Source organism: Patagioenas fasciata, chromosome 1 (genome assembly GCF_037038585.1).
Source record: "Patagioenas fasciata isolate bPatFas1 chromosome 1, bPatFas1.hap1, whole genome shotgun sequence".
NCBI lineage: Eukaryota > Metazoa > Chordata > Aves > Columbiformes > Columbidae > Patagioenas > Patagioenas fasciata.
The window spans coordinates 210,822,896-210,837,612 of NC_092520.1; the positions used below are offsets into that span (position 1 = coordinate 210,822,896).

Here is a 14,717-nt window from a genome sequence, read left to right on the forward strand (position 1 = left end):
GACTTTAAAGGCCTCCAAGCGACATGACTTTCTATTTCCAGACAGTGAACGAGCACAAAGCATCAAGCTCAGACTAGTCGGTGACCACAGCCACAGTCACACATCAGTCAGCATCCAGATGGGCATCCAAAGAGGCACTTTCAAGCAAGAACACCCTCTCTCTCCCCATCATTTCTTAATGCTCCTCTTCAGCATTATACTTGCATATTGCAGAAACCATCTCTTAAGGAAAATTCATAACATTTGCTTACCTAAAAGAAATACTCCAGTATTTCTACAGTAATATTTTAAAGTTATTAGACACAATTGCAATGCCAGGACACTGCAGCCATCCAGAGGCTCCCTCTAAGGGAGCTTCTTATTGCCAGGGGAAGGGGTGAGGGAGAAGGAGGTTGAGGCAGTCTGGAGGTGGGGCACAAAGCTCAATCAGGCTTCATCTGTACCCTCTGACTCCAACCATTATCCCTTCTGCTCAGTCTGTACAGACCCAGCACAGCTCCAAGATCTTGGGTATCCACCTCCCAAGTCCTTTGCAGCTCCAACTCTGCTCTGCTCTCCTGTCTGCAGAAGTCTCCTACATGGAAAGCACCTATAGACAGGGCCTGCAGCTACCCCACAAGAGTAAATGGTGCCCAGAGCATTCGCGGAGTTTGTTATCTCTGAGTGTGTGTACAGCAACCACCATTCTCCAAAGCCTACTTGATCCCAGACAAAGAATAAACCTCTCCAATCTTTGATCTTTGGAGCCAAGCATATGCAGAAGCAACTGCAACCTTTTAAAATGCAGTTTCCTGTGCTTTGATGCAATCCAAGGAGTAATCAATAGCTGCTGGGCAGAGATGGAGGAACACAAGCATATAGGAGCCTTTGGCTCTCCACTAGCTAAACCCTGGGTCATTCCTGTCTGCAAAGTCTTCGGCCAACAGCTCAGGCACAAGAGAGGTTGATCTCAGAATAGGCGTCTCCTGGCTGTTTGAAATACAAAAGTAATTGATTTTTCTAAACACTTCTGGATAGCTGGATGCTTAAAATAGTAGCACGGATTTAGCTGCTTTTCCTTTTCTTTGGTTCTCCATTAATGCAGCTATTACAGTCACACGGGGAGCACCACCCAGGGCTGTGGAGACAGGGGTACCAACAGCAGAGCAGAGGGACTGCTGGAGCCAAAAACAAAGATAACTGCAGTTTGCATCTGTTCCAGGGTTGCAACCAAGAGCTGGATGATCAGAAAGGAGCTGTTGCAACAGAATTTTTTCTTCTTTTTTTCCCTCAGAGACCATGCAGGTAGATGGTACTGGCTATACTGGACAAAGACACAACTGTTCTTTCCTGATGATTGGAGCAACAACACTTATCACTGTCCACAATGTGGATTGGGTGCTTTTCTGGCCTTCTTCCTCTGCAGGACTGCAGGAGATGCTTCTGCTCCTCAGGAGAACTGAGGAAAGCAACATAAAGTCCGGTACAGCAATTAGATCAGAAAATGAATCATATTTTTGGAGCCTGTATCAGACTGGACAAAGTTTATGAGCATCTTCCAAACTGTTTTGGAAGTTACTTCCCACCCTGGATGAGGACAGCAGTGTTTTGCTTCCCTAGCCCTACACCAGGATTGCAGCAGACACGCCATGTGAGTCGTATCTAACTTTTCCATCGTGGTCACTCTGCCCAGAGACCTTCACCAACAGCAGTGCTGAGTGGATGAGATATTTAATCCTCAACTCAAGAGCTACATTCAAGCAACAGCAGAAACTTTTTTGTTAATGAAAGCAAGACTTCCTCAAAGGAGTGAGCCGTCTCTGTAGTCTAAGCCAGCCTTCATGAGGGGCCAGCTACAGCTCAATGGAAGCTCCTTACTGCTCTGCAAGGTTAAAGCAAGCTGCCAATACACTTTAACATTTCCTTGCTTCTGCTCAACTGCAGACGTGGCGTGTGAAGATGAAGCTGTGCCCTGGGATGGCTGCAATTTGGTTTCAAGCCCTTGTTGCTCAAAACCAGGAAAAATGCAAGCTCCTGAATCAAGAATACTATTTAGCAGGGCCTGTTATGACAGGACAAGGGGTGGTGGTTTTAAACTAAAGAAGGGGAGATTCTGGCTGAACATGAATTATTTATACTGAGGGTGGTAAAACACTGGCCCAAGCTGCCCAGAAAGGTGGTGGATGAACCATCCCTGGAGACATCCCAGGCCAGGCTGGACGGGGCTCTGAGCAACCTGAGCTGGTGAAGATGTCCCTGCTCATGGCAGGGGTAGGACAAGATGAGTTCTGAAGGTCCCTTCCAACCCAAACTACTCTATGATTCTAAGAACATCTGGATTTCTCTGCTGTCTCATCTGAATCACTTTAGCAATCTGTGCTTGGCTCCTCAGCTCTTTCAAAAAGAGCCATTGGGGGGGAAAAAAGGCAGCCCCCACCAAACACATGCTGTCAGGATGCTGAACCTGCTCTGGAGACCACTGCAGACTTTAAAGCCACTATCAAGCTTGATGAAAGATGGTCCTGCCACATCCCATCATTTCAACCCATCTGTTGTCATCTCACTCCAAGTCTGTAGCTGCTCATGCTGTCCCACAAACCAAACCATCCCGTTAATCCTGTGCTATGACCCATCACACAAGCTGAACGGGAGCCTGAGTAAGAGCTCTCAAGTCAGTAGGATCTCCACACTAATCCTGGTTTGGTCCATGTTTCACCAGCTCGGTTATCAAACCAGCTACAAAAAATACAAAGGAACAAGAACAGACTTAACGATTCAAGTCTTAAAGATGGAAATGTGATTGGTATGAATGAGATGTATTTTCTAAAGCAAGACTGAATTCTTCTTTATATTAGATATAACAAAATAGGCAAAGGGTTAATAATTCCCTCGCTCGCAGTCAGGAACAAGCCCTGTTCTTTCTGAAGAGAAGTGCTACCCTCTAGTGGGCTTTGCTGAGAAAAGCTTTTCTGAAACTCTCCATCTCAAGGCAGGAACTGAAGCAAAGAGGGGGGCCACAACTGGCATACCTAGAAGTGGTGTTTTGTTTTAAATCAACTGGCAAATCCCACCCCAAAACCCCAAAAGTCATTTGAGAACTCACTTTTGGGGCCTGGCTGTGTCCTACTGATGCCTACTACAAATCCAGGCAAATACAAGAACAACTCCATGTTCTGAAATGAGGGGCCAGGAACCCACCCCCCAAAAAATCACCACCCCAAACACCTCAGTTTATCATACACATGTCCTGGGGTATATTGTCCATCCAAGAAAACTCTCAACATTTTATCACCAACCTGCTACACTCATATGTGCTCAGCAGAGTTATCTGCAACCTGGTGATGTCCCATCATTTAACACACTCTGTGAGCTCCTTGGAGAAGGGACAACAGAAGCAGCTGTTCACCTATTTTATCCCCAAATGATAGTTTCTGCCATTTACTCCTCACCATCCATAGATGGGAGCAAACAAGCTTTCTTACTGCAGAGCAGTTCACACCTACCATATTCTCCAAAGACCAGGTATGTGGACTTCTTCTGCTGCACGATCCAGGAGACAACCTTCACACCAAGCCAGATCAGCAGCATTCCCAGCGTGGCATCAAGGATGAAATTAATAAGGTAGCTAAGAGCAGAGTTAAAAAAAACAACAACAAAATTATCAGGTTTCTGTTGTGTTCTTAAGCCTTATTCAAAATATTTTATTTCAATATGAGAATACATAAGAAAAGTCACAAGAATGTAAAAATCCACACTTAACAGTCCAAACTCGCTTCCTTTCTCTTTTATTGGATTTTCCTATAGCCTTACGAGCAATTTCTTAGTTTAAAAGGCTCAGCAGAGAAGGGAGCAGGCTCCAGCAACTCTCTGGCATTGCTTATTTATTTATACAGCATTAAATACTTCCCTTAAGCCTTGCTTAAGCGTGACCCCAAAAAAGGAGGCTTTCCTTTTGTAGCATCTTTTGTTCTCATTAGGATGAAATCCCAAGTTTCAGGGAAGCAGAACCAAATGTTTTTGGAATTTCATACAAGAAAAATGGGAGCTTCTTGGACACCACAGCTGCTCTGCAAACCGTGTAGCGGAAGAGCCAAAAAGTTCATTTGACCGAGCAGCTGTGAGAGGCTCCTGTGAGCAGAGGAGGTCTTGGGAGAGGTAACAAGCCCCGGCTCAACAGCCGCCATCCCAGGGACCCCAAAAACCTCTGGTTCAGGGGCCCCACTGCAGATCCAGGAGCTGAACCCATCCCTACCAGGAGATCTGGGCCTGATGGGTTTGCTCTGCAGTTTTGGATATTTAAGCCCCGCTGGACAGAGCGCCAGAATCAGGAGAACTGCTGGGACCTTCTGGGGATTGCAGGGTCCAAGCTCTAATCCAGCACTTTGTATTCTAATGAACTCCAGAGGATAAAAAAAAAAAGTCTCAGACTAATGTTTTCTGTCCAGTTTTCCATTACTGGAATATTTTCTGTCAAATCAGGCCAGATTTCGACAGCATGAAGAAACTACCAAGCACGGAGCTTCAGGAATGAACATTTCCAGAACTTGATACTGCCTCTGAATAAAGACACATAAAATAACAATCTGCTTCCGATATCCATTTTAAAAATATGACATGAAGCTTTTCTACATCCAGAGGCTCATTGCAAGCTTATTACAGTTTCCAGCTGCCGAAATCAGAGCACTCTGGTGGTTTATACCATGCAGGACACGTAGCACATGAGACTCAGAGCCCAGGGACAAGGCTGCAGAGTTTTAAGAAAAAGGCAAAGGGTACAGTATAAGCACTAAAGGGTTTATTTTAAAACAGTGACTGTTAAAAAAAAAACAACAATAAATAATTTTAGAGGTTATACTTAGCTCCAGTCAAACTTGCATCTGCTTAAAGAAACGTATCAAGGTGTAGCACTTTTACACATAAAAGGGAGAAAAGCCAGGTTTTACGCAGCATTTTGAAGCCTAGAGGAGTTTTTCAAAACAGGATAAAGTAAATTCTGAAACTAAATTTGTAGCTGCGAAATGGCTGGTCTGAAATAAAGGTGGCGATTCTACATTAAGTCTGAAGTCTGGCTTAGAAAGTCCCCAAACTACAGGAATACATGCGATAGGTGCAACTGAATATCAACCCCTCCAAAAAATATACTTGTACTCAAAGACCTTCACCCACACAGCGAGAAAAGCATTGTCAATAATCCTGTGAAAACAGCCAAATCGCAAAGTCTGGTGTCCTAACAAATAGCACATTTAACAATTATAATTGCAAGGGGCACCACTGCGTTATTTGCTGCAACTTTTTGCAATGTATATCACGGGGCTTTTAGTAGTCAGAAAAGCACAGTTGCACTGCTTCATCTCCAGACCAGCAGACTGCAAAGACCAGAAGACTACCCCAGACCCTGAAAATAAGCTCAGTTTATCCCCACATAGCACTTTGAATGGCTCAGTTTCCACCATACATGACATTTTCCAACAGGCTTGTGTCTTCCTTTTACAGATGTAGAACATCAATGCAAGCACCTTGTGTACTTACAGTGAGCAAGGGTCTTCTTCGGTGAGATCTGACAGAAAAACATTGGCAAAGTGGATGAAGAGGGCACCTATTGCTTGCTTGGAGGTATCATAAAACCTGGAGAAAAAAGAACAGGCAAAAAGGTCTGTGCCCTGGAGCACCAGCTGCCACACAAGTGATGGCCCTGCATGCATCTGCTTTACTCCTAAGATGCATTAATGGTGCTCAAGAAGTTCTACATGGTGAAAAAGAGCAGTTTGGCTGACTCTAAATACTTAAGAAGAAAAGATACCACTTCAGCATGTGGCAAGTCTGCATTGGAGATCTATGCCTGCACACGAGGAAGACATTTTTCACACTGCGGGTGGTGAGAGCCTGGCCCAGGTTGCCCAGAGAGGTGGTGGATGAACCATCCCTGGAGACATCCCAGGCCAGGCTGGATGGGGCTCTGAGCAACCTGAGCTGGTGAAAATGTCCCTGCTCATGGCAGGGGTGGCACTGGATGAGCTTGGAAGGTCCCTTCCAACCCAAACTATTCTATAATTCTATTTAGTGCCACGTTTCAGCCTACATCAAAGGGTAGTTGGCCTTCCAGTGCCCAGCCCAGCCTCAGTTTCTCCAAACAGCAGTAGGTGCAGGGAAGGCATTGAGCTATTTAGGATTTTTGCACTCATCCACAGGTAACTGGATTGAACTCCTGAATTAGAGGAAGAACCAAACTGAGAAGACTGACATGTTTTTCATCACTAATGTTAGCTGGTAGCCAAGCCAGCCTGACAGTATGCTGGTCCCAACCATCTGCACACCTCTCAGCAGCCCATAAATCCTTCAGTACAGGGATGTTTGGACAGGTGTCTAAAGCCAACAGCAATACCCAGCTACGTCACATCAACACAGAGGTAAACGCGTTGCCTGGTCTGTGCCTGAGCTGAGGGACAAAGTGATTAATTGTATTTAAGAATAAAACTTGACCCTGGCTGGGAGACAGCCCATGTGCAGTTTAGCCAGTAGATGGGAGAAGACTATAACCTATTGGTTCAGTCATTTGCAGTAAAAACAACCTTCTTTGGAAGAGCTGGGCAGGGAATTTCGCTTCTAGGGAGCACCAGCTACTACATGGAGGTTTCCTTGAGAATTAGCAGCAGAGCATTCCATTTAACAACTAAATACCATGCAGGACATTCAGATGGCCTAAAAGTTGTTAGTATAAGCAACAATAATATTACATATACATGGTCTTTTCAAACTCCAAATTAAAAATCTCACCATATCCTCCAGGGACGTCTCTCTTCCTTTGGTTCCTTAAATCGTTTTACTGCAAAGAGAATTAGAGAAGCTGTGTTAGCCAAAAGAGCTGAACTGATACACATGTGCAATCTCCACCAATCTTCAATGCAAAACCTGTCAAAAACAGTCTGGAGGACCCTCAGAATTTGCCAGTCTAAAGCTTAGCAAATCCAAAGGTCCTGGCTCCAGACTGACCAGAAGCAATGTACACACCCATGGGTCAGAAGGATTTTTGGGAGGTAGGTGTATGCTTCTGGCATCCATCAGCAGCAGCATTTTCATGCCATGGGAAGTGGGGTGAGGGAAGCTGGGGGCGTTCACCACCACCTACCAGTTCTGAAGTCTTCCATCAAACTGAAATTATGTTAGTGACAATGAAATTATACAGCCCAAGAGTCCATTAAAGTTTTACAGTCACATCAGCACAACAAAGCCATCTCCTCCTTGCAGCTAACAGGACCAAAGGACCTTTGAGGAAGCAGGACCTTGCATACTTCTCCAGCATAAAGGTAACAGTGCCAAGCCCCAAAACTCATCAAGCTGCTATGGCTCTGTGCTTGTGCCAACTAGTATTAAAACGTTATTTAATTACGCAATGTTTGTCATGCCCACTACCACCAGTAGTCTGAGACACATGGCTTCAGCACCACCACCCATATGTCACAAAAAAAAGATATTTGAAGCAACTCTTCCTTGCTTGAAAACATTCTAGGTAAGGTTGGACATGGCTCTGAGGTACCTGATCTGGGTGAAGGTGTCCCAGCTCATTGCAGGGGGTTGGACTGGATGAGCTTTAAATGTCCTTTCCAATCCAAACCATTCTATGATTGTTTAAATGAAATCCCTCCAGCCATAGATGAGTTTGCTCCTCGCAGCCCTTCAGGTCTGTCCTCCGCCAAGGAGCACTCAGTGTTGTCTATGACAGTTGCTGCTCTGAGATTTCTATTTTTACTACCAGGAGATAACAGCAAGTTGGATTTTTACCTAGTTTTTCACAAAGTGGGGTCCCAGCACTGCAGAAGCATCTCAAAGGTTCTCAGTTTATCACAAAGATTTGATGCCTTTCTTGGTTTCAACCAGTTTTTACATGCACAAATAGGAGCTGCTAATAGAGAAGTACCAAGTACAATATCCCATGCAGAAGTAATTTTTAACTATTTTGCTGTCACTCCAGCTAGAAGCCCATTTTAGAAAACACCAGCTACTAGGGCAACTCTTCTCCCTTTAAACCCACATGTACCAATGCTCCAGAACAAGCAGACCTGGAAGTGGCTTTTCCACTACATCAGATTAATTAGAATGAAAAAAAAAAACAAACCAAACAAAACAAAGGGTATCCAGTGACATTAACTTGCTTTATGGTAAGGTTGCTAACAGCTACATCTAGAGAATCATCCTTACAGACATGGAGGGTACAGGTCTTTGACCTCACCTTGGCTGCTGGAACCATTCTCCTCAGCAGCACTCATGAGCTCAAGATGGAGAGCAAGCTAAATCTGCCACAATCAATCCCCAAACATGCTGCCATCTTGAGCAGGATTCAGAGTTAAAAATAATGAGCTGTGGAGATATATATATATTTTTTTAGGGAAATAGAAGAAACATAATTCAGAGCATCCTCTCTAACCCCTGATAGTCTGGTTGGGGATGCAAGCAGACCAGCTGCCTGGTGGTGCCATCTAGCGAAAGCAGGAGTCTGAAAGCAGCAGGACACATGAGCATGAATCATTGCGCAGTGTGCAATCCTGCTAGAAAAACTACCCCAAAAGTATATGCTGTATGCTAATCACTAAATCCTTCTGTACATCCCAAATGTGCTACCGGGCAGATCACTGCAATGAGCGCTGAAGAGTACACAGACTGCAAAAGTCCAAACAGACCACCAGTTAACCTATTTTATCATCACTAAGTCTTCACATCCTTGGGAGCACTGTAGCCTACTCTGCTCCTTTAAAAAGCAACCAAAAGGCAGACCAGACACACCATCCCACTTGTCACAGCTCTTCCTCCTTCATACCCCCAGCTACACGTAATCAACCACTGCTTTCAGATTTACAACCAAAGGGACTTTTCCCACTGCTGACAGCTCTTGGCATGTGAGGACACTTCCCAGGACAATTTGGGGATATGAAGATGGGGACCCAGAGTGCCACAGATGAAGGCAGAGGCATCAGAGCCACACACTTCTGCCTGCTCTGCAGTGGGTAAAAAGATGCACTTCTATAGACATGAATTTCCTTGCTGCTCATGGGAGGAACAGGGCACAAGCAACACCTCCGGTCTATTTTAGATCACTAACACTGCTGATAAGGCCAGCACAATTCTAAACATAACTTGGTATCCAGTTCTCTTTCCAGATTTACATTCCACCCACTGGTTAGTCTTTCAGTTAATGAAACCACAGGGAAGCCAACAGCTTCCGTCCAAGTAAAAGCTGCCCTTTTAGAGCCAGGATCTGATCTAATCCAGGCACTCCACAGTAGCTGGTCCCATGGGCATCCCACAAAACACCCACAGGGAATATGAATGGCTCAGGTTATAACCTGAAATAAGGAATCTTTCTTCCCCTGCCTTGTGGGGAAATACATGGTTTTGACAGCACAACTTGTGCAGGCTCCACATAGCAGAAGGCAAAACCACTCTGAAAAGGAGAATCATCAGCAGGGTCTGTAAAGGCTGGGAAGAAAAACCACCATACTGGCTGGATTTAGCTCATTTCCAAATGAAGGTCTATTTGTTGTTCTGCATCTAGACAGTAATTAACTCATCTGTTCGGTCCAGCTGTAATTGAGCACACAGTTTGCCAGATGGAGCTCTACCATCTGCCCCAAGGGACAGCCTGGGCTCATTCCCCTCGGAAACAACTTTCTGGTCCAGCCTGGAAGTATGCGGGAACCTTCCTGGCAAAAGCTTTGGCATTTCAGAAGTATACCCTTGTACTTCTTTTACTGGCAAGATGGCAGGGTGATACATGAAAATACAGTCCTCCTAACCCCGGGACTTCAGTCAGGCACATGGAGGATTTTTGGTGCTGCTCTCAAATTCACAGAAAACTGGCACTCCAATGACCTGATCTGCTATTGCCTTTAACGGGTAACAAAGCAGAAGTCAGGTCAGGTTATACTAAGCATTTCCACAGCGGTCTGTGTCCAGAAAAAACACCTGGTTTCCTTCATCCAGCTGCAACCCACCACAAGATATCCCTGCAGCAACAACCTCCATCAGCATAAGCAAGTTCCATCATCACTGATCCCATTCAATGGTCACTTGTATTTTACCCACCCACAAGTAAAAGACCCAGGGACTAGCCAAGTTGTTTGAGTGCCCGGAAGTAATCAAAACTAAGCCTAACAATCTTGCTCAACTTGTGGACCAAAGACCATGATGCTGGAGAGAAGCTGTTGGAGGGGTCTGAAGGCCACCAGGTCAGCCAATTGACCAGTAGCCCAACCACGAAAGCACCAGGGATGATTTTCATTATTTTCTTAATGAGAAGTGACATGTTATGCATCCACAGCCACTCAGGCTAGAAATACAGTAATTCAGTGCGATAAGATGACAAGTAAGAGGTAAGAAGTTAATGGTGTGGTGCCTTGTTGAACACAGCTTGTCATGCCTCATTAGATTTAAGAGAGTTATTTGAGACTGCGTAATTATCAGAGACAGTAAAACTGTTGTATTAAAAGATAAAAGCTAGTATTATAGAGAAATAATTAACTGCTTAATAGGGCATTTACTGTGCAGAGCTGCAGCAGGCTGTCTCCAAATTAAACCAGAAATCCAGCCAAGATTACCAGAGCTTAAACAAGCGGCAGAGTCATGTGGTAGCTTTGACCCAGAGGTTATGGGTGATGTTAAATCCACACAGAAGTAGCGCCAAGTCTTAGGAAACTCAAGGAGCTGATGAAGTCCTCTTTGAAGCAGCAGCGCTGCTTTTGTGCTTTGGGAGCAACAGGCTGAGCAGAAACGGCAGAGCATCCCTCCGCTCTTGAGTCAAGACATGGTGTGCACAGGCATACAGCTGGCTGGGGTTGGAAAAAGGCTGAAGTCTCCCTTGCTCTCCCCAAAACGTGTCTACAGTCACCAGGGTCAACTCAGTTTTCCACCAGCTGTAGGCATGGGTTTGCTACCACAGCTCAGACAGATCAATCCACCCCTAAGATTTATTTCAAGAAAAGCTGTGCATGCTTATGCATGCAACAAGACAACAAGAAATATAGTATTTAAGTTCTAGTGCCTACAACCAATTAAAAATTAAGTTTGGTGCACACAGAGTTATATGAGATGGGAGAGAATCCCCATCCAATTAGATTAAAAATGAGGTGAGAGTGTACTGAGCCTACACCAGACAACACCAGGAATTTGTCTTACCAACAGCATCGATTATTTTAACTCCGCTTCCCCTCCCAGCTTCGCCCATTTGTAAAGCTTTTGCAAGGAAGCAACATTTATGCACAGGTCCACAGCTAAGTGATCCTCCTAAACTGCCCAGATACCTGCAAGCCCAGCTGGGGTAGCAGCCTGGACCACACCAGAGGCCAGGAGAGCACAGGTCTCCCAGCTTGCTGGTCTGTATTTGCTCCTCACAGACCCAGGTGCAAGCCACTGCTTTTTAAATGTTTGTGAGCAGGCTATGCACACACAGCGGGGACTTCTGATCTCACTTTGTGCTGCAACACATTATCACCAAACAGAAAACTAGCCCTAGTAAAATCCACACAAACCTTTAGATTCCCAAACCCTTCAAGGGGAAGGAAACACCAGTGGAAGTACAGGGAAGCTTTCAGACAAATCTTTGAAGTCTAAAAGAAGCAACGAACCTCAAGACATGTTGGGAACAATCACTCTTTGGTTGACTTCAAGCAGGGCAGCTTGAGAAATCAGCCTCAGCTCACACTTCCACTGGCTGTGTGAAGTCTAGATGTTTGCAGTGTGTTTAAGGCAAGTCCTAGCTTGTGTCAATGGCTTACTGAGTCACCCCTTTCATCACACAGCTATTTGTCTTCTGAAAAGTAGCAAATATGGGAGTTGTGCCAAGTCATCTACCTCTCTGACAGCACAAGAGCACCCAATGGTGCATACTGCTGCTGCAGAGACGCCACAGGTTGATGGGAGATGCCAGGTGAAATAAAGCTGAACAACCCACGTTTGTGGCCGAGTGTCCTTCTAACAAAGCAGGACGCGACAGCAAGCACCATGAAAAAACAAACTGCTAAATGAAAGAAGATGGAGATTTCTTGTCCAGGTTCATCCTGCAGGACCCAATCCTGCAATGAACATATTTCAATTTGATCCTGAACTATTCAGTTTGAATTTCAATTAACAGTAAAGTTGGTGGAAGATGCCAATAGTAGAAATTTCCTTCAGAAAGGCTTCAAAGATAGTCCTCAAGAACACCAAGAGGAAGCCTCTTGAAGTTCCAAGCTGAAGCATCCAAGGCACAGAGCCCTGCTGCAGGGTGGAGGTGATGCACTGTGTGACCATTTAAACTTGTACCATGGTCCAGAGTATCTCAGGAAAAGGTTGAGCGGATGGGAAGATGTTCCTAAAAGAGTCAGGAGAAGGAGATCTAGGTCTATCCCATTAAACAGGTGTAAAGCATCACTGAGATGACAGCCTGCCCTCTAGAGTTGGTGTCCTCCTAAGTTACCACCCTCCTGCTTCTTGGCTCCAATTACTGCAGATAAAAAGCCATGAAGTTAAACAAAAAAGGAAGGAAGATGAGTGACAATTTGAGAGACATACCCTGCCCACGGCTGAGAAAGGGCAGGGCAGGAAAGAAAATACTCCCAGGCCCTTCCTCTTCAGTCAAGGACAATAAAGATCACATACACTTGAAAATCCCTGAGAAACACCAGACTGGGTGGAAGTTGGACATCTGAATAAGAACCTGTGAAATGTTAAAAAAAAAAGTTTGGGAGGAGAGTTTTTCATTATAGATCTGCAAATAGCCAGAAAACTAGAAGATAAAAAGCTCAATGACAGCTAATGTCACTTTTTATTTTTCCAGAGTAATAAGAGGTAGACATTTATTATGGTGTTTTCTTAATGAAGTAAAAAGCTTTGCCCACCCTAGACACACATTGGCGTTACCCAAGTCTGCAGCAATGCTGCCCCACAGTCTGCTTTTGTTTTTAAACAAATTCTCTGTTTCTTATAACCAATCAAGACAAGCACAGCAGCAACCACCCAATTCCTTCATGCTGTTCCTCACCCCATTCAGGGGGGGGACACCCCTGCACGCAGCATCCTCCCCGCATCCCCAGCCTCGTGTAGCATTCAGCCAGCTCTGGTGGAGATGTGAGCATCAGCACAGGTGCCTTTTACCCCTTTTGGAAATAAAAATCCTAATTTAGGCAGAATTAGCAGCTAGCTACTAATTAGCAAAACGGACTACCAAGTCAAGTTTCAACAAAATTAAAGGGGGAAATTTATTTCCCAGGAGATATAGACGTGCTTAGCTGATAGTCAGACCCTCTCCTTGGTAAGTATTACTGTGACCAACCAAAGGATTCAAAAGTTGAGGTTTGGAAGGGCGATGACAACTCAGACAAAGCTTCTAGAATTTGATTTATAGGAGACACAAGCCTGACCCCACCAATCTCAGCAACAGGCCCCAGAAGATGAACACTGAAAATGAACCTGATATTGGAAGCACTCAGAGAAAATACTGCAGTGTTTATACACTTAACTTGTGAATGGTCCAATACAAATAAGGGCTGCAGTGCTCAGAACTGGTTATGCTGTCACCTGTTATTAAGAGAAGGGTCCATCTCTGGGGCAACATCACACTAGCAAAAGGGTCAGGACTTTATTTCTGGTATTTGCAGAAAAGAACTCAGAGCTACTGCAGCAGCAAGGAAACAAGCTCTCCCCCTGCCCAACCTCCACGTTATTTATAGGCAGTATAGTCTCCAATAACAGATTTCAACCTATTTTGAAGGACACACCCTTTCCCAGGCTTTTTCCAAGCTCCAGGCAGGAAAGAAGCCAACATGCAGGATGCAGAGGCCAAAACCCTGGAGTCTGCACTATTCTTAGCCTGAGCATGCAGCTACTCAGACAGCTCGACCCGAGACACAATGGGAGGAAGCAGCAGAGAAGTTTGCAGAGAGCAGCCAACGTGCTGCTTGTGAGAAAAATGTGCACCCCAGCTGGAAATGCTCAAAATGTGCATCCTCCATCAGCTCGGGGAGCAGCAAGAGTCCTACCCGTGCTTTCAGAGGACAGATTGCTAGCAATCTACATCCTCTAGTCTTCACTAGAGTTAGTCATTCTCTCCCAAATACCCTCTTACCAATGCTTCAAAAACATAAGCACCTGTAGCAAAACCGGCAGGGGGATATTTTAAGGAAGGAATAGGAATGAAGGCTACACTCAAGGTTATCTTCAGGTCTGCAAGAAATGAGGCAGCAGGGAAGTATATAGATTGAACTGGCTCCTACTGAAGACATCCAGCTATTGCTGGGCTACTCACAGAATCACAGACTGGTTGGGGTTGGAAGGGACCTCTGGAGATCATCCAGTCCAACCCACCTGCTAACGCAGGGTCACCAGAGCAGATCACACAGGAAGGTGTCCAGGTGGGTTTGAATGTCTCCAGAGAAGGAGACTCCACAACCTCTCTGGGCAGCCTGGGCCAGGCTCTGGCACCTCAAAGGAAAGAAGTTTCTCCTCATATTCAGATGGACCCTCCTGTGCTTCAGTCCGTGCCCATTGTCTCTCATCCTATTGTTGGGCACCACTGAAAGGAGTCTAGTCCCATCCTCTTGACACTCTCCCTGAAAATATTTATAACCATTGATGAGATCCCCTCTCAGCTTCTCTTCTCCAGCTGAACAGCCCCAGCTCTCTCAGTCTCTCCTCATGAGAAAAATGCTCCAGACTCCTCCTCATCTTTGTAGTCCACCACTGAATTCCCTACAGTAGCTACTTGTCCTTCT

General features: G+C 45.2%; 1 protein-coding gene across 3 annotated transcripts in view; it reads right to left on the bottom strand.

Annotated features, from left to right (window-relative positions):
* Positions 1-14,717, bottom strand: part of LOC136109094 (store-operated calcium entry regulator STIMATE-like) — a 39,808-nt gene that overhangs the window by 18,023 nt on the left and 7,068 nt on the right. For all 3 annotated transcript variants that reach the window (XM_071803534.1, XM_065851495.2, XM_065851502.2), the window contains exons 2-4: positions 6,754-6,802; positions 5,509-5,604; positions 3,483-3,604 (exon numbers count right to left, since the gene is read on the bottom strand). In XM_071803534.1, the coding sequence (XP_071659635.1) occupies positions 3,483-3,604; positions 5,509-5,604; positions 6,754-6,802 (267 nt within the window). The remainder of the gene's footprint in view (positions 1-3,482; positions 3,605-5,508; positions 5,605-6,753; positions 6,803-14,717) is intronic.